Source organism: Carcharodon carcharias, chromosome 3 (genome assembly GCF_017639515.1).
Source record: "Carcharodon carcharias isolate sCarCar2 chromosome 3, sCarCar2.pri, whole genome shotgun sequence".
NCBI classification, from domain to species: domain Eukaryota; kingdom Metazoa; phylum Chordata; class Chondrichthyes; order Lamniformes; family Lamnidae; genus Carcharodon; species Carcharodon carcharias.
The window spans coordinates 205,638,661-205,664,608 of record NC_054469.1 but is presented as its reverse complement, the minus strand read 5'-3'; the positions used below and the strand labels follow the sequence as shown (position 1 = coordinate 205,664,608).

General features: G+C 44.3%; 1 protein-coding gene across 2 annotated transcripts in view; it reads right to left on the bottom strand.

Annotated features, from left to right (window-relative positions):
• Window positions 1-25,948, bottom strand: part of LOC121276244 — a 213,998-nt gene that overhangs the window by 16,125 nt on the left and 171,925 nt on the right. For both annotated transcript variants that reach the window (XM_041184439.1, XM_041184440.1), the window contains 2 exons: window positions 11,552-11,641; window positions 251-386 (listed from right to left, as the gene is read on the bottom strand). In XM_041184439.1, the coding sequence (XP_041040373.1) occupies window positions 251-386; window positions 11,552-11,641 (226 nt within the window). The remainder of the gene's footprint in view (window positions 1-250; window positions 387-11,551; window positions 11,642-25,948) is intronic.

The window sequence follows — 25,948 nt, the reverse complement described above, 5'->3', positions numbered from 1 at the left end:
AGAGCCTTTGACCTGGTCTATACTTGACTGCAATCCAACACCGTGTGGCTGAATGTTAATGCTCTCTGATGTGGTTGAGTGTACCACTGTACAAACCAGGTGCTATGAAACAAGAAGGTCTACCATCACCTATTCATACAATCCCAAGCCATTCTTATTTTACTGCTCCTGTAAAAAGGGCAGAGGTCACGCCTTAGACATCATTGCACATTGAGGGTCATGAGGTGGCAGATTGTTTGAACATACGCACCACTAGCTCCCTGTCCTGGAGGCTCCAGCTCAGGTACCTGCTGTGGTGGATTCATGGCCCAGTGCAGCTGCCTCTGGAACTCCTGCCGATCATCGACATGGATGAAGTCGTACATGCTCTGGTGCATCACATCAGTCTGCACATACAAAAATGGACAAGTTAGATTGAAGCTGGCACCAGCTGAAGGAAAGTTTTAACATAGACAGACGCAGGTTTTATTTTTAAGATGTCACAAGTCAAAGTCTGTATGGGAGGATCAAAGAAGGAACAGGCTAGAGAAGATTCTCTGGGTACTGCACTCAACACAAAGGATCAGAAATAACAATTGCTTCTGCTTTTCTCTAAGAAGAACCTAAGAGCTTGTTTGGGCAATGTAATGTAGATGTTCCTTTTTGGCATGTGTGAGAAATGATTCCAGTATTAGTGAAGAGAAAACGAGATAAAGGCCAGTTGTGTAAGATTCCACCCTCCCCCACACTGCCTTGAGATTTTTGGAGATTACTAGAATCTTTTCTTTTCATTCATTCACAGGATGTGGGTGTCACTGGCAAGGCATTTGCTGCCCATCCCTAGTCCCTCTTGAGAAGGTGGCACAATGCCTTCTTCTTGAACTGCTGCAGCTCGAGTGGTGAGGGTGCTCTCACAGTGCCTTTAGGTTGGGAGTTCCAGGATTTTAACTGAGCTACACTGAAGGGATGGGTGATATATGTCCAAGACAGGCTGTTGCACGTGGAGGGGAGCTTGGAGCTGATGGTGTTCCCATGCACCTGCTTCCATTCTCCTTCTAGGTAGTGGAGGTAACAGGCTTGGAAGCTTCCACATTTATTGGTGGCAGATTAGTAGCTGGAGGAATGGCAGCTGAACCCCAGCACCACAGCCCATCCAGCCATCAGGACACCACACTAAGCGATCAGCATTCAGAGGAAGAGGTTGAGGGTTCCATGCTTTTGCAGGGAATTGTACTGTCCTCTGATTCCTCAGCTCCTAATATCTGGCTTCAGGTGAAGGCAGCTGCCCCTGCAGAGATGTAGATAGTGCAAACTGAGGTAGGGCCCCAATGGGTCCCTGCACGATGAGGCTGACCGTCGCAACCTTCACAGCCTTATGTTCAGGGATGTGTACTGCCTGCCTCCATCTCATCCGTGGTAACAAGGGGATCACTATGTAGAAGTGTCCAAGAGCAGAGGACACTGAATTGGTTAGAGCACTAATGGAATTATTGTGTTTTTTAGATAAGTTTAGTTGTGTTAAGTAAGAATTTGGAGACGTGTAATCAGAACAAACAAATACCTATTCTGTGGAAAATAAAAACGATGTACAATATATTTACAGATGTTAGGATGTGTCCATGCAGTCCAAAATCTTTATATCATCTCAGCTGACCTGTGCTGGGCATCCACATGTGGCTCATCAATCCTCTTATCAGGTTGGATCACATGACCCTTCCAATGGCCTTCACTTGGTATTGCCAAGCATCTACTCTGACCTCCTCGTTAGCTTTGACCTCATGGCAGGGTCCTATCACATGAAAAACCGTTGTATGAGAGGTTTCTGGCAATAATGGCATCCTGCATGGATTCCTCATAGCATGTGCGTGGTTGACCCCTCCCTTGTCTCCGAGTTTCCTTCTGCTGGCTTTCCATCTCACTCTCCTCATGGGCAGATAATGCTTCCTCCTCCTGAGCGTCGTCCTCTCATCTTTCACATCTGAGGAGAGGCTCCATTCCCCCTCAGCTTCTGGGTCCAGAACCAACCATCTTCTCAGTGCCAGGTTATGGAGAATGCCGCAGACCGCACTGATTCTGGACACTCTGTGAAGTACACGCTATAGTGAGCCCCTTAGCGGTCCAGGCACCGGAACCTCTTCTTTAGAATGTCGATGGCCTGTTCAGGGTGTTATCTCATTTGGAGGTGGTTCTCATTGTACCTTCTCCATGGTTGGGTCTGGGGGTGTCTCGTGATATGAGAAGCCACATTTTCAGGAAGTAGCTCTTATCCTCAAGTATCCAGCCATGCACTAGGGTGGTGGGTCTAAACATTCTTGGCAACCCAAACTCTCTGAGGATAAACAAATCATGGAAACTGCCCAGGGTAGTAGGCACAGGCATGTAAAAATCTTTTGTGGTGGTTGCAGAGGAGTTGCATGTTCAGGGAGTAGTAGCCCTTTAGGTTGTGATGTGCCTCTCAGCATTCACATAGGGTGCCCTAATCGTCACGTGCATTCAGTCAACTACACCCTGCATCTGGGGGAATCTTGAGACTGAGGCAAATTCCATCACCCTCTGGGCAGAATTTTCCAGCCCCACTTGCTGCCAGGATCATCCGGTCCAGCCAAAAATCAATGGACTTTTGGCTGGGCTGCCAAATCTCTTATGGCGGACTCTGCTATGACAGAGCCATAAAATCCCAGCCTCTGTGTCTGCAGTGCGGAGGAGGTGCCCCACCCTGGCAAAAGGGGTATCAGCTATCTGGTGGAAGAACCTGTGTGCTGCGGACTACAGTATCCCACCGAAATCAGATGCAGAGCTTTGGAGGGCGCTGCTCACGAAAGATTGTGTATTTTGGTCACCTTCAAGACTATTGGGAATATTTGCCTCTGGTTTTCCCTTGGCTGGAAGTCTTCTCACTGAAGGTTGCAAAGCTCAGCCAGCACCCCTCTTGACAGACGCATCCTGCTCTGACAACGCCTCTCAGTCATATCAAGGTTCCTGTAAAGCTTCTCAGATGGAGAGTTCCTCAGCATTCTACGCCTCCTTCTCGCGAGCACTCAGCTTCATGCTGCTTCTTTGCCTTGGAGCCGTGATGAGTGAGGCATTTCAGGCTGCTGCTGCTCTACCTGTGCCATTTTTTGTTATTCATTCACGGGATGTGGGCTTCGCTGGCTGGGCCAGCATTTATTGCCCATCCCTAATTGCCCTTGAGAGGGTGGTGGTGAGCTGCCTTTGGGAACCGCTGCAGTCCGTGTGGTTTAGGTACACCCACAGTGCTGTTAGGAAGGGAGTTCTAGGATTTTGACCCAGTGACAGTGAACGAGCGGTGATATATTTCTAATTCAGGATGGTTAGTGACTTAGAGGGGAACTTCCAGGTGGTGGTGTTCCCATCTATCTGTTGCCCTTGTCCTTCTAGGTGGTAGTGGTCATGGGTTTGGAAGGTGCTGTCTAAGGAGCCTTGGTGAGTTCCTGCAGCGCATCTTGTAGGTGGTACACACTGCTGCTACTGTGCGTTGGTGGTGGAGGGAGTGAATGTTTGTGAATGTGGTGCCAATCAAGCGGGCTGCTTTGTCCTGGATAGTGTCAAGCTTCTTCAGTGTTGTGGGAGCTGCACTCATCCAGGCAAGTAGGGAATATTTCATCACACTCCTGACTTGTGCCTTGCAGATAGATGGTAGACAGGCTTTGGAGAGTCAGGAACTGAGTTACTCGCCGCAGGATTCTTAGTCTCTGACCTGCTCTTGTAGCCACAGTATTTATATGGCCAGTTCAGTTTATGGTCAATGATAATGCCCAGGTTGTTGATTAGGGGGATTCAGTGATGGTAATACCATTGAACTTCGAGGGGTGATGGTTAGATTCTCTCTTGGTTGAAATGGTAATTGCCTGACACTTGTGTGGTGCGAATGTTACTTGCCACTTGTCAGCCCAAGCCTGGATATTGTCCAGGTCTTGCTGCATTTGGACTGCTTCAGTATCTGAGGAGTCACAAATGGTGCTGGACATTGTGCAGTCATCAGCAAACATCCCCACTTCTGACCTTACGATAGAAGGAAGGTCATTGATGAAGCAGCTGAAGATGGTTGGAACTGCCCTGAGGAACTCCTGCAGTGATGTCCTGGAGATGAGATGACTCACCTCCAACAACCACAACGATCTTCCTTTGTGCTAGGTATGACTCCGACCAGCAGAGAGTTTTCCCCCTGATTCCCATTGACTCCAGTTTTGCTAGGGCTCCTTGATGCCACACTCGGTCAAATGCTGCCTTGATGTCAAGGGCAATCACTCTCACCTCGCCTCTGGAGTTCAGCTCTTTTGTCCATCGTTGAAACAAGGCTGTGATGAAGTCAGGAGCTGAGTGGCCCTGGTAGAACCTGAACTGGGCATCAGTGAGCAGGTTATAGCTAAGCAAGTGCATTTGATAGCCCTTCCATTACTTAACTGATGAATGACTCCTTCCATTACTATAAGTACTAAATACTATGTACTTTACAATGTACCACAGATGGGATGGGGCTGCTCCCATTCTAGATTGCAGATTTGAAATGTGCTTTTCTTAATACTCAGAAGGTTGAGCTTGATGACACAGGGCTCTTTCTTGCTGGTGTTCAGATGTGCTGGGTGCGTTTTTAAGTGAATCCTCCTTCTACTCCCTCCTCCCTCCCAAACAGACACTCAACTTGCTTACAGCAGCATTTTGTGGTTTAAAAGGTGCAGAAAAACACTAAGGCCTGATTCTTCTGGTTAGCGTGCTGGGGCAGGCCCCGCTCACTGACACGTAAAATGACGTGTGGTGACGGGCGTGCGTCCTGATGTCACTGCGCATCATTCCGATCTTCAGTTCAGCGGGTGCGCACCGGAGTCAGCTGCGCGCCCGCCGAACTGTCAAAGGCCTATTAAGGCCATTTAAAAACCACTTGAAACAATTAACAGGGCTGCCCATCCAACCTTAAGGTTGGTGGGCAGGTGAAGAGCCTCCGCATTTATCATGAAACCTCATCCACAGGCGGGATGAGGTTTCATGGGGATGAGGTTTCATGGATGCTTTATAAATTAAAGAAAATTTTTTATTAAAATTCATTGACATGTCCTAGCTCATTTGGCACTGTCACATGAGGGGACATGTCTGAATAATTCTTTTTTTTCCTTATTTCAGTTCTTCATAATCAAAGTATTTTCCCTGAGGCAGCTCCGTGAGGTGAGAGCAAATAAAAACAGAAAATGCTGGAAAAACTCAGCAGGTCTGGCATGCGTGCAAAAGACTGCAGGCCTTCACTCTCCTTCCTCCCCCCGCCCGCACAGGGAGCATTCAGTGCTTCCAGGCGCATGTCACGCTGGGCGGGCCTTAATTGGCCCACCCATGTAAAATGGCGGTGCGCAACTGATTGTGGGCAGTGATTGGCTGCGTGCCTGCCCACGCCTGCTCCCGCCCAGCCCACCCAACGGGGAGAAAATTCTTCGCTAAGGAAAGTTGCTGCACTTTATTCTTGACCTCTTTCGGCCAGACAAATTTCTCCATGATTTCACAAAGGAGATGTATGTTTATTCAGTTTAATAACTGAATGTTTATTAAACTGAATAAACATACAGGGCCCGAGGAAAGTAGCGGAGGTTAGGAAATGCGATTCCTGTCCACTCTTTATACTAGGGAACTCGACATCCATGGGGGTGGAGGTCTGTTTTGCACAGGAGTCATTCCTGTTCAGTCAAAAAGACATACAAAAACGGCATGGATTTAGGAATGCAGAAGAAAATCAGATTTCTTCAGAAAAAATTCGAAGTTTGGCCTTTTGCGAATCGAAACCTCTACAGCCGGATGAAAATTTACGCCTGAAGGTCGAACGTTTGGGAAAATAAAATCATTTAAAAATTGCTGCCTTTATCACAAGTTTCAGAAGTGGTCAGTGGTGAAATGATTGAGTTGGCCAGTCTAAAACTAGCAACAATAATAATAGGTATTACACCTAAACCTCGATAGACTTGAGCTGATTACTCTAGTAGTAATCACTGATTTATGAAGTTTGCTTTAACTATTACAGTTTATCGTATTTCTTAAACTTATTCATCTATTTAAAGAAAGAAATACTTGCATTTATGTACTGCTTTTTCAATCTCAATTTGCCTCAAAGCATTTTATAACAATGACATTTTTAAAAAATTTGAAATGTAGGCCGGGATTTTCTGGTCAAACCAACAGTAGGCAGTATCATGGGCAGTATGGGAAATTGAAGGCAATTGACTTTTGGCCACTCTCCAAATTTTCATGTCCCACCTGTGACGACGCCCACTGAAGGCAGGGCTGGAAAATCCCACTCTTAATCACTGTTATAATCTAGGAAACCTGGCAGCCTATTTACACATAGCAAGGTCCCACAAGCAGCAATTAAATAATGATAACAAAATGTTTCTCAGTGATGGTGGTTGAGAGATAAATATTAGTCAGGATACCAGGGAAAACTGCCCTGCTCTTCTTTGATTAGTTCTGTGGGATCTTTCACTGAGAGAGCAGATAGGGCCTCAGGTTTCATGTCTCAGCTGAATCAGTACAGCACTCCCTCAGGACTACATTGGACTGACAGCATAGGACATATGCCCATGTCCCTTGAATAGAAATTGAACCCACAACCTTTGGACTTAGAGGTAAGAGTGGTGCCAACTCAGCTACTGGCAGCACATTCATCTTCAGGATATGTCTGGGCTGTATGTTCATTCATGTTTACACAGGCTGCTGCTCCCTCTTCTGCTCAATTATACTTCGACTTGGACTAAAATCCTTAAATAAACACTTGCTTTTCTCCCCCCAGACAGGAATTCTTAAATAATTCTTTCATGGGATGTGGGCGTCGCTAGCTAGGCCAGTATTTATTGCCCATCCCTAAATGCCCTTGAGAAGGTGGTGGTGAGTTGCCTTCTTGAACTGCTGCTGTCCATGGGGTGTAGGAATGCTTTATGTCATTGGATGACAAAGCTTTCGGAAATATTTATTCTTTCCATATTTTCCAGAGCTGTTGCATGCTAGCAGCTAAATAGCAGAAAACAATGACTGAACATTTGAACACTGGTCACAAGTAGCCAACACTTTGAAACACTTTGCACAACACTGTAACTGATAGATCAAATGTCCATTGCATGAGATCAGCCTGTTGAGAGAGTCTGCAGTGTTTCTCCTAGCACAAGTTTGTTTTTGTTCAAAGGCTGTAATTATAAGTAAACTACTGTATTTGTCTAATAATTTTGCATTCATTCTGTACGCCTTTCAATGAGGTGAGCAGAAAATTAGAGCTTAAATACAAGGTTGGTAGTTACTGCAAAGTGCCAGAGCATTAAAATTCCAATCTTATTTTCAAAGAAAATGTACTCACCACCACACCGCGCACCCCCCCACCCCGCCCCTGATTTCTGAATAAGAAATGCCTTGAATTTTACCTACTCAAGTTAAATCCAGAGAATATTCATTGACCTATCTTAGCTCACCATTCGGAAAGACCCAAACGTCCAGCGATTGATACATCCAATTGATTTGATTCTGGGGCTATTGCCACCAACGCTCCACACATTGATCAGCATTTAGCCCTGCTTTTAATTGTGGGTGGGTATCGTTGGCAGGGGATGGGGGTGGGAATGGCGGGGGGATGGGGCATGTGAGGGCCGATCCGTCTGGTCCCCTCTGTCACTTAGAGGATTTTAAATACATACTGCACCAAGACCCGGCTGATTTTAATTGCCTCACACTGAGGCCATGGTATTTTATATAGCTCTCCACTGAGTCCGGCTGATTTTAAGCCATTGAAAATTTGAGGAACTGGAGATTGTAAACCATAAGGAAAAAAGACTTGCATTGATACAACACCTTCAATTAACTCAGGACATCCCAAAGCACTTTATGGCAATAAAGTAATTTTGGAGTGTAATCACTGGTGTAACGTAGGAAATGCTGCAGCAAATTTGCACACAGCATGGATCCATAAACAGTAACTAAATAATGATCAAATAGGCCATTTTTAGTGATGTTGGTTGAGGGATAAATATTGGTGAAGACACCAAGAAGAACTTCTGATCTTAAAATAGTGCCATGGAATTCTTTATTTCTAAGAAGGCAGATGGGGCCTTGATTTAATGTCTGATCCGAAAATTGGCACCTCTGGCAATGATGTTGGCGCACCGCCAACAGCGCGGTAAACATAGCTGTGTAAAAGGCCTTTGCTGCACATGGGTGCTGCTTAATACTAATACAAAGGACAACTGGCAGATCAGGTCAGCCAGATCTTGTGATTTATATATTTACGCCTCACCTCCATCAGTTTTTATTGACAAATAAGTAAGTATATTATTTTACTCAACTACACTTACATGATAGGCCTTCAATTATGTGGTAGCTCTGATTGTTACTAAAAGAATTGTTGTATAGAGGAATCAATTTAATCCTTGTGAGATCTGCCAAACATATTTCATCAGGAGCATTTAACCCTGTTGGCATTAGACCAGATAGACTTTTGGATTTACAATGTTTGAAACCTGAATTTTGTTACAAGTTTGTAAGTGTATGGGGGATCTTTTCCTTGGCTGTACGATGATGCCTGAAGGATCCTTAAAATACTTATCAAAGTGTGAGACAAGTAGAACTCAGGCAGTGGTAAAGGGCAGAGTGGCAGGACCGAGGTGGGGGATGAGGGGGTCTGGATTTGAAAGGAAGAATCTTAAAGGTGACACGATCTGGAAAATTTTGCTCTTTTGACCTTGTGGGTCAGGAAACTTCAGGAGACATGTAAATTGGAGAGGCCCTCAACAGAGCTAAGAAAGAAAGAAAGAACTTGCTTTAACATTGTACCTTTCACAATGCTCAGTTTGGCCCCAGATTGCAATGAAGCTTTGGTCCAAACATGCATAAACAAGCTGAATTACATCAGTGAGGTGAGGGCAAATAAAAACAGAAAATGCTGGAAAATCTCAGCAGGTCTGGCAACATCTTTGGAGAGAGAAACAGAGTCCATGTGACTCTTCTTCAGAGCTAAAGAGGTGAGGTAGCACTTGATCAAGTGTGGCATCAAAGAGCCTTCGTAAAACTGAACTCTATAGGTATCTGGGGGGGGGGGGGAAACTCTCCACTGGCTGGAATCATACTTTGCACAAAGGAAGATGGTGTGGCTTTTGGAGGCCAAGCACCTCAGTCTATCGGTATTGCTGCACAAGTTTTCCAAAGCAGTGCCCTAGGCCCACTGTCTTCGGCTGTTTCATTAATGACTTTCCATCATCAAAAGTAGGGATGTTCACTTATAATTGCACAGTGTTCAGTTCCATTTGCTGCTCCTCAGACAGTGGCATACTCTGTCCCCACCAGCCATAAAAAGACATTGGCTTCATGGGGCTGGATATTCTCTGGTGAATGACTCACCTCCTGAACACCAAAGCTTTTCCACCATTTACTGGACACGAGCCAGGAGTGTGATGGAGTACTCTCTGCTTGCCTGGATGAGTGCAGCTCCAATGACACCAAAGCAGCTCACTTGATTGGCATTCCACCCACCACCTTAAACCTTAACTCCTTCCACCATCATCTACAAGATACGCTATAGTAACTCGCCAAGGCTTCTTCAACAGCACCTGCCCAACCCTCCACTTTCTAGAAGGACAAGAGCTTCAAGTTACTGTCCAATTCAGATACCATCCTGACTTGGAAATAACATCGTCGTTGGGTTAAAATCCTGAAACACCCTTCCTAACAGCATCGTGGATGTAATTCTACCACATGGACTTCAGCGGTTCAAAAAGGTGGCTCACTCCCACCTTCTCAAGGGCAATTTGAGATGGACAAAAAAATTCTAGCCGTGCCCATGACACTCATCGCCTGAATGATTAAAAAAGAAATCCTGTGATGTCACAAAGCACTTTACAGCCGATGAAGTACTTTAGAAGTGTATGCACTGCTGTTGAGTACGGGTTATACACAACACAGGGGAAGCGGTGTGGTTACAAAGCATTCTAACAATCCAAAGATTCATAATCGTAATCCCATCATGGCTGGTTGTGAAACTGAGTTCATAAAGTCTGGAAATTTGTGAGAAAGTAGCATGAAAACAGCCAACATCATAAATCATGGAATGGTAAATCATAGAAACCTCCAACCTCTACCAGTTCTGACCCATGTGTGACTTCAATGTCACCAAATGTGGTTAATTCTTAATGCCCTCAGGGTACCTAAGGCACTAACTTGACCCTTGCCCATATCCAAAGAACATTAAAATCCAATTAAAATTCTTATTTCTCACAATGATATATAGAAATGAGGTAGAACAGTCCAACTGCACCTAATTTACACTATTTTCTTTGAAATTTATGACCTCAATATTAACTAGGGAGGAATTCTGGGGGGAGGTGGGAACAGTGTGAGGGTGATGGTTTAAAATGGGAAATGTGAATCCAATTTGACATGTACCACGGGCAACGTTCCGTCTAAACTGCGAGAGTGTGTGGCTGTGCAGCATTTGGGAAAGTGGTGTGAAGGGGCCAAACAAGCAGCTGTCCCTTTAGGATGTGCACGTGTGGGACATGTCATTAACATGGTGCAATTAGGAGCCTGATTTAAATTTAACAGCTGTTGGCCAGGTTTCATAGGGTTCAGGCAGCCCGCAAGTGAAATGGAGGTAGAGGCTACTGGCTCAGGACGCCAAGTGACTTTTACAGTGGTCCTCTTGGCCGGAGGGCTCCCCTAAGCCTCTCGAGGAAGCCTTCAGCCTCCCTTCTTCCGATCATGGCCTCTATCTACCTGCTAATGTGATCAGTGGTCCCAACCTCCCAGCCTACTGTACAATGCATGCACTTTCTAACCCTGCCAAGCCCTGATGTACAGGCCACTATTTCCTCTTGATTATAAATGACCATCTGCAAGAGTCCATGACTGCGGCCTCCTACTGCTGCCTGTCAATCTGGTTAGCTGCTGGGCAGGAAACAAAAGAATAAAATTCTAACGAGATCCTGCAGTTAAATTTGGTAGGACCTCCATGTCCCAGCCTTGCCGGGTTTCCCTCCTGCCCATAAATGTCAAAGGCATAGAACATTACAGCACAGAAATTCATTTGGCCCATTGTCGAAGTCTACAGCATTGTAGACTTCCCTCCAGTCTGAAAACTAGTCAATCACCATTGCTCTCCACTTCCTGTCTCTTAGCCAATTTCATATCTGCGTAGCCACAGCCTGTTTTAATCCCATGGGCTTCAAAATGTCCAATAAGTATATTTTATGGCACAATCTTCAAACATGAGCAACTTTCTTGTAAAAAAAGCATTTTGCTTCATTTTATTTTCCCATTCCCAAGCTCTGTAGATGTCTCTTATCTGAGGGTGTGCGCACAGGTTGAACTCAGGACTGTCCATGCTCTTTTTGGGCCAACTGAAAAGGCAGCAATTTGGGATGATTCTCTCTCGATTTTCCTCATGCCCTTATGGAGACGTGTTTGGTCCTCGGCCCATGTGCCTTGGTCCCAAGACCAGGAACACGAGGAATGGAAAGGTCATTGGTTTGAAACTCAACACAAAAAGAATGGTATCACACTCAAAAATGTCATAGAACGTTCCAGGATAGTGGCTCCCTACCTGATGAAATCCCAGGTAATCGATGATTGTGGGAGATGCGTAAAATATCATTCCATCTGCACTCACTAGAAGTATGAACCCATCCAGTGCCTGAAGAAAGAGAAAGCAAACTAGTTTAGTGCGATATTAAAAGTATTGTCAATGCTGTGCCTTCAACTGCACAGGTACAAAGTTCTGGAACTTGCTCATTAAACCTCTCTGTCTCTTTCCTCCTTTCTTTAGTTCTTTGAAACTTACCTCTTTGACCAAGCATTTGATCTAAGATCTCCTCCTTTTGGTTTGGCATAGCATAGATCAGAAAGCCAGAGTTGTAAATCAAGCAATGTTTTCCCTGGGGCTCAGGTGTTTCAGTACTCTAATGGATTCCTGGGCTCTCAACCAAGCTTCATTATGCATTCTTGGGTGAGAGTACTGCGAATTATTTCTGGGGCTGGATTTAACCCTGTTTGGTGGTGGGCAGGAGTCTAACTCAGAAGTGTGTAGATTGCCAACTCCCACACCCACCCTTGAAAGACTTGGATAATGTATGCAGTGACCAATTAACAACAGCCCAGCAGGAAGGCGGCCAACAACATGAAGAAAGGGCGAACCATGTGCCTAATCGGTGATCGGAAGGCGGGAAGTCAAGGGACAGAGTGGGCAGGCCATGAGCCAGAAGTCGGTCACGGCCACCCATTTGAAGACATGATTGTAGCACAGCATCATCATTACAATTACTCTCTTTATTTGTGGGAGAAGGGGGGACACAACATCTGAGAGAGGAAGGTGGTATACAAAACCTAATCATCCTGATACCCATTGAAGTGGTGGTTCTGGTTGCCAACAAATAGAGCCAAGCATTGGTTAAGGTGAGGTTGGCAGAAGGCCCCAGGATGGTGAGATTCCAAGGACATATTTCTATAATTCCTGCAAACAGGGCTGAAGGGGCTGGGGTGGGGAGGGTGTTGGAAACTGAGGAAAACGGAGGAGGAATGTAACATTGATGGTTTTTGACTTTGAAGGCTTGCAGAATTTGTGTAAGAAGGTGTGTTTCCATATTGAAGAGTCTAATGTTCAAACACTGGTTCATATCTCCCAATGGTTGCAGTGTTTGCTTCAAGGAAACGTGTCTCAGCAAAATCACCTCAAAAGATAAAGAAGTCCCTAATTCTCCTTTTTCTGCCCCCCAACAGGTGCAATATCGGCCAGATGGCCTGCTCAGCGTTGGCCCTAGTCAATGTGTGGCTATCATTAGACCTCCTTTTAGACTCTGTCCTTGGATTCCTTACTGGTGTCATCAGCCATCTCTTTAAAGGGTATCCTTTATCGCCAAGCAGCTAGCGATCCAAACGCTCTGGGTTAGAGAACATCCCTGGCACCTGGGAGTGTCTAAGGATGAATGCACACGGCTAACGTGCACAAACCTGCATTATTCTTTGACTATGATTGCATACAATCTGCACATTAATGGAGTGATATCCCTTCCTGTTTATAAATGCTCCTGGCTGTCCAGATAAAGCTTTCATTGTAATATGGGCGCAATCAATTACCCCTTGAACCTATGGAAATCCAGCCATGACTGCAAAGCTTCTGGCTCTTTCTGCTTGACTGACGTTGTCACGTGTAAAGGAGGTGTACTGATGGGAACACCTGAACACAGCATCTGGGAAAACCTTAATGCAGTGATGGGCCGTACACTGAGTCACCCCACTAAGATCTCCACATGCTGCCTGGAATGACCCCAAGACGAGGAAGTTCAATGCCACAGAGACTTTGAAGGCTGCAGCCTTCGGATGCCCACCCACACAATTGGAGGCGTTCTCCCGGGAATGCTTGTCACAAAGGGGTAGACACAGTCTTCAGAGGCACTGTCATTCTGACACCTGCAGTTATGACATGCTGACCCTGTAAATCCAGTTAGCAGGGTAGTTACTTTGCCTACCTCTGCCTACCTGGTATTGCTCTTTGGCCTCTGCAGCCCCTTGCTCCACGGCAGGTTGCCCACCTTGCTGGACCTCATGACACTCCTGTTCCTGGCCAGCAGCCCTCCTCCATCTCCTTCTCCTCCTCTCCTCCTCCCTGGAGGAGGTTCCTCCAACAGGATGGATAATTCCCATTGGGGTGAGTGACTTACACACATTACGCACAAATGCTGAAGTGCTCAATGTTGATTGGAGCACTTCCTTTTTTGAGCCTTCCCTGAGGAAATGCCCTAAATAAGATTGAAATGTCATGAAAAACAAAATTACTAACACTAGCCAAGTCTTCCAGCTTCAGCAGCAGACTCTTCTACTAAAGTCAGCCAAAACCACTTGCAGCCTTTATATCCACCTTTTCAACAGTTTGTGAAAAAGGAATGTCCCGCCCACTGACTGTGTTTCCCCTGCACCCACTGCATTATGGCAATGGGTGATGTTTTATTGCAGTCAATTGGCTTGTAAACAAGCTTAAACACTTGTTAATGAGGTCTTTAAAAACAACGGGCGGACTGCTGATCTCAGGACCTGGCCAACTGCTATATTATGGCATAAAAGCAGAAAATGCTGGAAAAACTCAACAGGTCTGGCAGCATCTGTGGAGGGAGAAACAGAGTTAACATTTCGAGTCTGTATGTCTCTTCTTCAGAGCTAAAGAAAAGTCATACAGACTCAAAACGTTAACTCTGTTTCTCCTTCCACAGATGCTGCCAGGCCTGCTGAGTTTTTTCCAGCATTTTGTGTTTTTATTTCAGATTTCCAGCATCCGCATTATTTTGCTTTTATCTCACTGTATTATGGTAGACTGGCGTGTTGATGTCAGGTTCGCAACCTATAGTGATTATGGTTTTGTTAAATGTTGGTCCATATCTTTAAGAATAGTCCTGTGATGTAAGATCACATGATCTGTGTAAACCAATGTGTTAGCAGTGCAGGCTACCTCCACAGTCAGTGTAGAGATAGAGATGAAGATGAAAGCGCATGGGTAATTGCTGCTGGCTATATTGTAAATAAATCTAATGTTTCCACTTAGAATGTTGTCTGCAGTTCAACTGTATTATAAATAGGTGACAAGGCCACACTACAACAAACTGGCGACGAGGATAAATCGAGATAAATCGGAATCGATACTGTATCTCGCCCAGCGATTGAGTATCAGTGTCCGTTTAAAATAACAGAAGATATACTCTCTCAAAATGCCACAATTTGGTAGAAGTGATTCCTTTGAGCCAGCTACAGACAATTGATTTCAGTATATAGAAGGCCTCGCGTTCTTCTTTCAAGTGAATGAAATCACGGGGGAAGAGGCGAGCGGTCCTCTTGAGTAATTGTGGGATTGATTCAAAGTTTGACGGCACCCAGCACCTCAGATTTGAAGAATCTCGGAGAATTGGTGGACCTCGTGAAGGGATATTTTCAACCCAAGCCCTCAGTCATGATACAGGGGTTCCAGTTCAATTCACAAAATCGAGCTCCGATGAGACGACTGTTAACTGCATGGCGAATTTGAAGCATTTAAAGGAGCATTGCGAATTCGGTGAGACTCTGGCCAGAATTTTCAACTCGGCAAGCGGGGGCGGGGCCCACTCACCAAGGCGTAAAATGACGTGGGGTGACATCGGGCGAGCGTCCCAACGTCACCACATGTCATTTAGATTTTCAGTTCGGGGCTGCATGCCCACCAAACTGTCAAAAGCCTATTAAGGCCTGTTAAAAGCTAATTGAACTAATAAACAGAGCTGCCTGGCCACCCTAAAGGTTGGACGGGCAGGCAAAGAGCCCTGGTGGCCTTCACATTTTTCATGGAACCTCATCCACGGGTGGGATGAGGTTTCATGAAGTGTTTAAAAATTGAATAAAACATTTTTAAAAAATTTAATTGACATGAAAGTTGGGAAGACAGAGCCAATATTTGTTACAATACAAGTGAATGAGGTAAAAATGGATGTAGACATGGGAGCTTCCACTACTGTAATTGGAGAACGCACTCTCAGATATTTAAATAATGGTGAACACAATGTCACATGAGGGGACATGTTTTAAAATGTTTTAATTTCTTTATTTAGATTTTTAAAACTTAAGCTAATTTCCCTGAGGCATCTCTGTGCTTCAGGGAGATTTCTGCACTCTTTCACGCGCATGCCTGAAAGAGCGCAGGCCCCAACTCAGGGAACACCCGCCCCCTGCCCTCACAGGGAGTGCTCAGCGCTTTCAGATGTGCGTCATGCTAGATGGGCCTTAACTGACCCACCCACGTAAAATGGTGGGGCGGACCTGATCGGGGGCGCCCGCTCCCGCATAACCCCACTGACCGGGGGAAAATTCTCCCCTCTGAACGACATGCTCAAAGATTGTTTAGTGTGTGGTGTGAAACAAGATGCTATTCAGAGAAGATAGCTGGCTGAAGTGATTCTGGATTTTAAGAAGGCATTAGAAATAGCGCTGGTCATGGAAAGCACTGTAAGAGATTCACAAACAATACAAGGTGCCCAAAATGGCACCGTACTCCAAATCGGGCAAGAACAGTCAGTCGAAATCAGCGCAAAAAAAGCGAGACTCTGCCGTGATGTGGGAAACAGCCCCCGCTAACTGAAAAATGAGAAGAAATAATTTAGCAGCTAAATCGAAGGACAACATTAATTGATGTGAAAACAATCAGTCTTTTAGCATGGGCCGTTTGGAAAAGTAGAATGTTACTTTTGTCACAGTAGTGGACATATAATGAGACAGTGCAAAGAGAGATTTAAACACACTTGCAAACAACAGAAAAAGCCCAATGAAATCTACAGTGTAGAAGAGCCTGAAACAACAAATTCTGATATTTATGCATTGTTTAACATGAAAGTTGGGAAGACAGAGCCAATATTTGTTACAATACAAGTGAAAGAGGTAAAAATGGATGTAGACATGGGAGCTTCCACTACTGTAACTGGAGAACGCACTCTCAGATATTTAAATAACAGGGAACGTCAATTAAATTTGGAACAAACATCGGCCAAGTTGAAAACGTACGCAGGCGAAGAAATCCAAGTAAAAGGTCTCAGCAGAGTAACTGTCTATTATAGAAATCAATCGGCACAGGTACTAGTGATGGTATTGAGAGGCAGAGGACCAAGCTTTCTACGGTAAAACTGGTTAAGAGAAATCAACCTTAATTGGGCAGTGAGATTTCAAAAGGAAGCTGGAAGAGTTCATGTCTTGAAAAAGGAACAAGGCAAAGTGTGGCAGAAAGAGCCTGGAGAGTCCAAGGACCGCAACAGGATGAAAAAGCTGTGGGTAAGGACTCAACAACCTGAAGAAATGTGGCCTATCTCAAACAAAAACATGGAAGAACAGCAGAAGAAACTCAAGGAGCCTCTGTTGAATGACAGAGTTCAAGACGAAGTGAGTAACCTTTGCAAGGAAATGGAAAACCTGTTGAAAGACCTTCACACACTACAAGATTCCCTCAGGTCAAAGTTTGTGCCTCTGGAACAGTATGAAGAGAAACAGAAAGAATTCAGCACCTCTCTGAACAAACTGAAGAAACATTTGGCAACGAAGACACATTAATGTTCAAGTTTCCAGGAGGCAGCCAATAAATGCAAAAAAGAGACAGAAGAGCTGAAGAATCAGCTAAATGAAGTCAAAGAGACTTTGAAAACAAAAATTGGAGAGCATTCCAGGAGGCAAGCAGATATTGAAGTTTTGGGAGACTCAGCTGCTAAACTAAGACAAGTTGAGGTTTCACCTGAGTGAAACCTGGCAGACAGTGAAGTCAAAATGAAGGTTGATGCTAAACTTTGTGGTAGAAAGAAGAAGACAAAAAGGAAGAAATTTCCAAAAAGGCACCTATAAAGATTTGAAGGAGGCAGTAAACAAGTTATTGAACTGTGCCTGCTTTGACATCATTCCAGTCTCTCACAATGCTTTGCTGGATGAAGATGCTGAAGATAAAATCAAAGAGGTACAAATTACTTCCAAGGCCTTATCTGGAAAGAATTCTAGATGCTATAGACAAACATGAAGAAGTTAACAGCTCATTGGAGACCAAGCCTGCACGCTTTCTTTTTCACTACTAACAACTCCCCCATACGACGACAGGAGCAATACCTTCAGAATTGTTAATGAGACACCGTCTTAAGACAGGACTGAGACTAATATTTCCAAATTTGGCAGGGAAGGTGGAGAATAGTCAAGGAAACCAAAAAGCTATGCATGACTTGCATAGTTGTGAGGGACAATTTACTGTTGGAGAAGCAGTGTATGTAAAGAATTTCAGTGGAGGACCGAAGTGGTTACTGGGTAAAGTAAGTTCAGTGACCAGACCATTATCATACCACGTGGAAATGGAAGGCCAGATCACCTGCAAGCATGTGGACTATTTAAGAAAAAGAGAGATTGCACAAGAAAATATGGTTCCATCTGTTACCATTACTGAACCAGTGTTTACTGTTGAAGATGCTCAACCAAGGACTGACTTATCTGATGTATCTTTCAGAGTGGAAGACACTGAACTGCAAGTTCCCACCGAGGTACCTAATGCTCATGTGGTTCCAGAGAATGTGGTTGCTGAAAAAGAATCTGAAATTGTGGAGCTGCAACATTCCACACAAATCAAGATGCCGCCTGAAAGACTGAACTTGTAAATTTCAGTACCTGTGCAAATATAACAATGTCATGAGATAAATATATTTGTAATACAATATGTACAGCAAGGTTAAAGGGGGTGGAATGTAGTAATTATGGTTTTGTTAAATGTTGGACTGTATCTTTAAGAATAGTCCTGTGATGTAAGATCACCTGATCTGTGTAAACCAATATGTTAGCAGCATGGGCTACCTCCACAGTCAGTGTAGAGATAAAGATGGAGATGAAAGAACACGTGTAGTTGCTGTTGGCTATATTGTAAATAAACTTAATGTTTCCACTTAGAATGTTGTCTGCAGTTCAAGTGGATTACATATAGGTGTCAAGGCCACACTACCACATGACCCAACATCATGACACTGGATTTTATGCTTGTGTGGGTCAGCACTGGTCCTGATCTCAGGATGTAAAATTGAGCCCCTGGTCTCCAAGGACAAAATTCCCAGAAAGGATCACACAAACTGGAACTATGTATGTCCTGGAATTTAGATGTTTAAGAGGTGATCTTATTGAAGTTTTCAAAATATCAAAGGGAACAGAGAGGGTAGGTAGAGAGATTGTTATTGTCACACGAACTGACCTCTACCTTGCAGATGCTGAATGCCAACTCTCCAACACTTCCTTCTACCTCCCCCTGAACCATGACCACACCATTGAACATCAAGTCATTGTTTCCAGGACTGTCACTCACTTCTTCTCCTTTGGTGAGCTTCACTCCACAGCTTCTCACTTCATGGTTCTCAACCCTGTACAGCTCGCTTCTACCTCCTTCCCAAGATCCATAAACTGTCCTGGTAGAACTATAATTTCAGCCTGTTCCTGCCCCAGTTAACTAATTTTATTCCTACCTTGACTCTATTTTTTCTCCCTTTGTCCAGTCTCTCCCTACTTAATCCATGACTGCACTGATGACTTCCATCACTTCAACAGTTTCCAATTTCTTGACCTTAACCGCCTCCTCTGCACCATGGGTGACCAATCTCTCTACACCTCCATCTCCCAGGACAGTCCGAGGGATCTCTCCTTCTTCCTTGAATGGAGGCCCAAGTGGGTTCCATCAACCATCACCTTCCTCTGCCTGATTGAACTAGTTCTCTCATTGAACAACGTCTCTTTTAACTCATCTCACTTTATCCAGATAAAAGATGTTGCCATGGGTACCCACATGAATCCTAGCTATGCCTGTCATTTATTGGGATACGTGTAACATTCCTTGTTCCAGACCTCCTTGTGCCTCCTCTGTCAACTCTTTTTCCGGTACTTTGATGACTGTATTGGTGTTGTGTCCTGCTCTCACCCTGAATTGGAAAACTTCATCAACTTTCCTTCCAGTTTCCACACTTCTCTCAGTTTCACATAGTCCATCTCTGGCTCTTCCCTTCCTTTCCTTGCCTTCTCTGTCTCCATTTCTGGTGATAGACAATCAGTTAATACTCATTACAAGCCCACTGACTCCCACAGCTACCTCGACTGCACTTCCTCACACCCCAAATCCTGTGAAGATTTAATTTCATTCTCCCAGCTCTTTCATCTCTGTCTCATCTGTCCCGATGATGCAACCTCCCACACCAGTGCTTCCAAAATATCACCCTTTTTTCCTCAACCAAGAATTCCTCCGCCACCGTGTTTGACAGGGTCCTTGACCATGTCCGCAACATTTCCCACAGTTCTGCTCTCACCCCTTCCCCTCCCTCCCAGAACCATGATAGGATTGTCCTTGTCCTCATCTTCCACCACACCAACCTCCATACTCAATGGATCATTTTCCACCATTTCTGCCACCACCAAACACATCTTTTCCTCCCTTTTCAGCATTCCAAAGGGACCGTGGTAGCTTGCTCCACTCCTCAGTCATCTCCCTAATACTCCATCCCCATCCTATGACACCTTTCCAAGCACAGGAGATGTAACACCTGTCCTTTTACCTCCTCTTCCTCACCATCCAAGGCTCTGAACTTCCAAGTGAATCCACAATTTACATGTACTTCTTTCAATTTATTATATTGTATTCGCTGCTTACAATGTGGTCTCCTCTATGTTGGGGAGATCAGATGCAGACACAGTAACCATTTTGCAGAGCACCTCTGTGCAGTCTACAAATATATCGAACTTCTTGTGGCCTGTCATTTAATTCTCCAACTTGCTCTCATGCTGACGTCTCTGTCTTTGGCCTACTGCCCTGTTCTAGTGAAGCTTAATACAAGCTTGAGGAACAACACCTCATCTTTTGAACGGGCACTTTACAGCCTTCTGGACTCAATATTGAGTTCAACAATTTCAGAGCGAAACCCTATTTTGTTTCCTTTTCTTTGCATGTTTTGGTTTTTCTCTTTTTTTTGTCTTATTTTTGCTTTCAGATGGCTAGCTTACCTGCTCTAGGCATATCTTTGTTTCTTTTGTTGTCCCATCAACCATTCCCTTTGGCCCAGTAAGATGAACTGTTATGTCATTCAATCTCTCTTGTCTTCCAACCCACCACAGGCCTTCTTTTTGTTCTCATCCCACTCACCCCTAGCTCAAAACCTATTACATCTCTAACTTTTCCCAATTCTGACAAAAGATCCTTGACCTGAAACATTAATTCTATTTCCCTCCCCACAGATTCTGCCTGAGCTACTGAGTGTTTTCAGCATTTCCTGTTTTTATTTCAGATTTGCAGTATTCTGCTTTCAGATGAGAGGGATACTATTTCATTGGTAGGGGAGTCTAGGACCAGGTGGCATAGTCAAAAGGTTAGAGCCAGACCCAGAGTGAAGTTAGGAATCACTTCTTCACAAAAAGGCTGGTGGAAGTTTGGAACTCTCTTCTGCAAATGGCATTTGATGCTAGGTCAATTGTTTGTTTTAAAACCTAGATTGATAGATTTTTGTTAACAAAAGGGCTATGGGGCAAAGGTGGGTATATGGAGTTAGGTTGGAGATCAGCTGTGGTCTAATAGAATAGCAGAACAGGCTCAAGGAGCTAAATTGTCTACACCTATTCCTATGTTCCATGTGATGAAAGTGCTCCCACAGTGCTTTTACATCAGGAGTTCCAGGATTTTGACCCAGGCACTGGCACATTTTGATAGACAATAACCAGCTGGAAATATTGCTGCTCTTCTCCACAACCTAATTAGTCTCTTGACCAGTGGGCATCTTATTAGAAGCTCAGGGAACCACAAATTGGCTATAGGCCAAAGCTGCACTACTACAAGGTGTGCTTACACAGTTACACAAAACAGAATATTCTCAATCCAAATGTTCACATCAGTTTGGCTCAGTGGTAGCACTCTCAGCCCTGTGTCAGAAAGTTGTAAGTTCAAGTTCCACTTCAGAGACTTGAGCACAAAATCTAGGTGGACACTTCCGGTGTTATACTCTGGGATGACTGCAGTATTAGAGGTGATGTCCTTTGACTGATTTGTTAAACTGAGACCCTGCCTGCCCTCTCAGGTGAAGATAAAGATCGCACAGCACAATTTTGAAGAAGAGATGTGGTGTTCTGTAGTTTCCAGGCCAACATTTATCCCTCAACCAACATTAATAAAACAAATGATCTGATTATTATCTTGTTGCTATTTGTGGGAGCTTACTGTGAACAAAATGGCTGCCATATTTCTGCACATAATAGAGTGATCACACTATACTTTATTGGCCATAAAGCACTTTGGAATGCTCTATTGCCATGAAAAGTGCTATATAAATGCAAGTTCTTCCTTTCCCACTAGATTGACAAAGCTCAGGCCAGTAGCTAGCTGGCAGTGCCTATCCTGTAGGAGTTTTGTTCTGTTTGCCAGCAATCTGGCTCCTGGAAACAGGCTACTGATATCTTAACACTTAAATCAATTCTTAACACTGCATCACATGCAAAAATACTAAAACCACTCTTCAGTAAATTTTCTATTCTATCGACCACGAATATCTAGGTGTGAGACAACACAAGATCCACAGCACTATTTATCAGAGGCTAAGATATTTCTATCAAGAACAAATGAACAAAATTGCCAGTCTAGCAGGACTTTCAAAAATTATTTTATCTCCAGCCCCCTAAACATGCTTTATAGAAACTAAGACTGTCATATACAAGTATTTCTATAGTATTGAATTCTGTAGTATTGTAGACCTGTGTTGGGAGGAGTCATTGCTTAGTCAAACTCTGACCCTAGCCTACACCCTGATGAAAATCAGAGATTTTTTTTTGCATAGTTTAATAATACATTACTTTAGCAACTCGGCCTAAAGCCATGTTTCTACAACAGGGCGTCTAAATTTGGTGCCTGTGTTTTCACACACTGGTATGAATCCAAATTCAAACCACATGCCTGAAAGTCATATTTTAAGGGAGGAATGAATCAGGATTATAATTAGAGAATGTGAAGATTGAAATTCTCTCACATCTCACTAAAATGAGCAGTGTTCAAAATTTACTGATCTTAATAACTGACTTGAGAGACCATTTCTCAGCAAACTCATAAAAAATATGCTTAGTTTTAATTCCATAGAATTATAAAAAATGTGTAGCACAGAACCAGATCATTCAGCCCAACAGATCTACGCCAATGTTTTTTACCCAACATGAGCTTCTTCCTGTCAACTAAGTCTATCAGCATTACCTATTCCTTGCTCCCTCATGTGTTTATTTAGCTTCCCCTTAAATACATCTATGTTAGTCGCCTCACCTACTCCTTGTGGTAGTGAGTTCCACAATCTAACCACTCTTTGAATGAGAAAGGTTTCCCTGAATTCTCTATCCGAGTTATTGGTGATGACCTTACATTTACAGCCCCTAGTTTTGGTCTGCCCCACTGGTGGAATCACCTGTTTTATCTACATCCTGTCAAACCCTTTCAAAATCTTAAAGAATTCCATCAGGTAACCCTCTCAGCCTTCACTTTACTAGAAAAAAAAGAGCCCAGCCTGTTTAATCATTCCTATATCCTCTCAGTTCTGGTATTATCCTTTTCAATTTTTTTTGCACCTTCTCTAGTGCTTCTCTATCCTTTTTATAAGGTAGAGACTAATACTGTGTACAGTACTACATGGGCAGAAGTTTATGGCCCCATTTCAGCAGGGATGGGGCTGTAAAATGTGGCGGGCCATTATAAACCCCATTGACGACAGTTGGGCCGTAAAATCCCGCTGTCGTAAAATTCTGCCCCATGTGTGGTCTAACTAAGGTTCTATCCAAGTTTAATATTACATAATCACAGTCACACAGGTGCACTGCCTCAACAAGGTTTGTATTTTATTACCATGGGCAGAAATTTTCACTCGGCGGATGGGCTTGCGCCCGACTCGCTCGAGCGTGAAATGATGCACATTTACATTGGCCGAGCGTGCAGACATCAGTGTGCAGTCCCACGATAGTTCAGTCAGCGGGCGTGAGCTGGAGTCGACAGCGTGCCCACCGACAATTAAAAGGCCTGTCAAGGCCATTAAATAATCAATTAACTTAAATTTTTTGCTGCCTGTCCAACTTAATGGTTGGTGGGCAGGCGAAAAGGCCAAGCGGCCTTTGCATTGTTTTGGAAACCTCATCCACAGGCGGGACAAATAAAACAAATAAAATAAAAGTATTAAAATTGAGGCCTCTGTGCCTCAGGGAGATTAGGGAGCACTCACACATGTGCTCAAAGTTCGCGTTCCTCCACCCACTTGGCACCCCCACCCCTCCCCGCCCCGCACAGGCAGCGCTCAGTGCTGCTGCTCGTGTGTCACGCTGGGCGGGCCTTAATTGGCCGGCCAGCGTGAAATCACGGTCTGGTCCTGATTGCGGGCGGTGGTCAGCTTCCCTACTACCCCTGCCGAGCCCGCCCGCCAAGGGCAAAATTCTGTTCCATGTCATGTTAAAGGGTGAGTAAAACCATTGTGCCCAGACTATTTACTCTCATCAGGACCCGTGTTACTTTTCATTTACTAATTGCAAGTCGGCTGATTTCAACTAGACCCTCTGCCACATCCTCTTTCAGTTTGTAAGAGAATTTGAACCTGACACCAAATATGGTTTGCAGCTTAATCCTTTTAATCTATTCGACCACGTATTTACATACTAAATGTCTCAAAGCAGTGGTTACAATTAAAAATAAATGTAACTGCCCTGCTTTTCCTCTGGGTAGACATATAACTTTCATCAAATCTTTTGTTTTCATTCCTCCTTACAAATTGTAAAGGAAAGCTCAAGGTCTTAATTGGCCTCTACTCACTTGCACAACCTTGTTGATTCATTATGTATTGATAACAGTTATAATAAACAAGAACTCCCAAAATGAGGTAGTTTCTACAAAACACCAGAAGTGTTTTTACCATTTAACATTAAGCATGTAGCTAACCACCTTGACTTTATTGACCTGTTTCCTATCTCAAGACTATCTGGACCATGTCAAGTCACATTGTATTGATGGTGTCAAAGCACAAATCTAATACCTTGCAACTCCACAGCACATTCATCTCCTCCCACACCATGGTCTGGGACCCCAAAGTCTTCTCCTGTGTAAAATAGAAACTTACTTGCATTTTCTGATCCCGTAAAGGGGATTCATTGCTCAACATTCTTTCATCGCTACACAAGGAATGCTAAACGCATGTTAGGAAGCTACTATCCACAAGTGTTGAACCTAAACTCCCTGGGCTGGATTTTGTCACCCTGGCGTGGGAAAAACCCACATTGGAGGCAGGGGTTATCAGAAATCTGAAGTTGCAACCTGAACCATGCCTTCCATCATTTTGACTGCTGTGGGAAACATGGAAGGTTGTGACATGATGTGCATGCAAACTGATGTCAGGTCTGCCATATTGCTGCCTACCTCAATGTGGTATTTAACTGAGTTTGAGATTTTCAGTGAAGTGGGGGTGGGGGGGGGGTGGGGTTCTGAAGCTTGTGTGAACCATGTCAGGTCAGGGGGGTTGTGAACCACTGGGGGGTCATCTATTCTGGATTCTGGAACCTGTTGACAGATAGATTTAAAAGTTGCCAACTTCACATGTCATTTTCAGTTGATAATTTAAGCATGTGTTTAATGCAGTGATTGATAATAAGGTTTTGTTCTTAAAAGGTAAGTGAGCATTAAATTGAACAGCATTGGGAAAGTTTTCAGATGCATTAGAGCACTTTCCCCAGTGGGAGAGATGGTGGCATGTGGTAATTTCACTGGACTAGCAATTTAGCCGCCCAGCGTAATGCTCTGGGACTATGGGTAGAATTTTCCCCACGTTGGGGGGTTGTGTGGGTGCGGGCACAGGAAGAAGCGGAACCGATCAGTGCCCTCGATCGGGTCTGTGCCACCATTTTACATGGACGGGCCAATTAAGGCCCACCCAGCGTGACGCGTGCCTGGAAGCACTGTGCGCTCCCTGTGCAGGCAGGGCGGGGGGGGTGGGGGTGGTTCCCTGAGTCAGTAGTGCCTCAGGGAGATTAGTTTTAAGTTTAAACAGTGTAATAAAGTGGTGTAAAAATGCTTATGACATGTCCCCTCATATGAAACTGTCTCACGAGTTGAGACGTGCATTAATTTTAATAAAAATTTTTCTGAAAATTTTAAATCATTCATGAAACCTCATCCCAACCATAGATGAGGTTCCATGAAAAATGCAAAGGCTGCCTGGGCTCTTTGCCTGCTCACCAACCTTAAAGTTGGATGGGCAGCTTTCTCAATAGGCTTAATTAGTTTATTAATGGCCTTAACATGGCTTTGACAGCTACACGGGTGCACAGCCAACTCAGTTGTGCGCTTGCCGAGGTGTAAAATGATACACGGTGCCTTGAGATGCACGCCTGACATTACCCCCGCGTCATTTCATGCCTTGGCAAGCGGGCCCCACTGAAGATTCAGCCC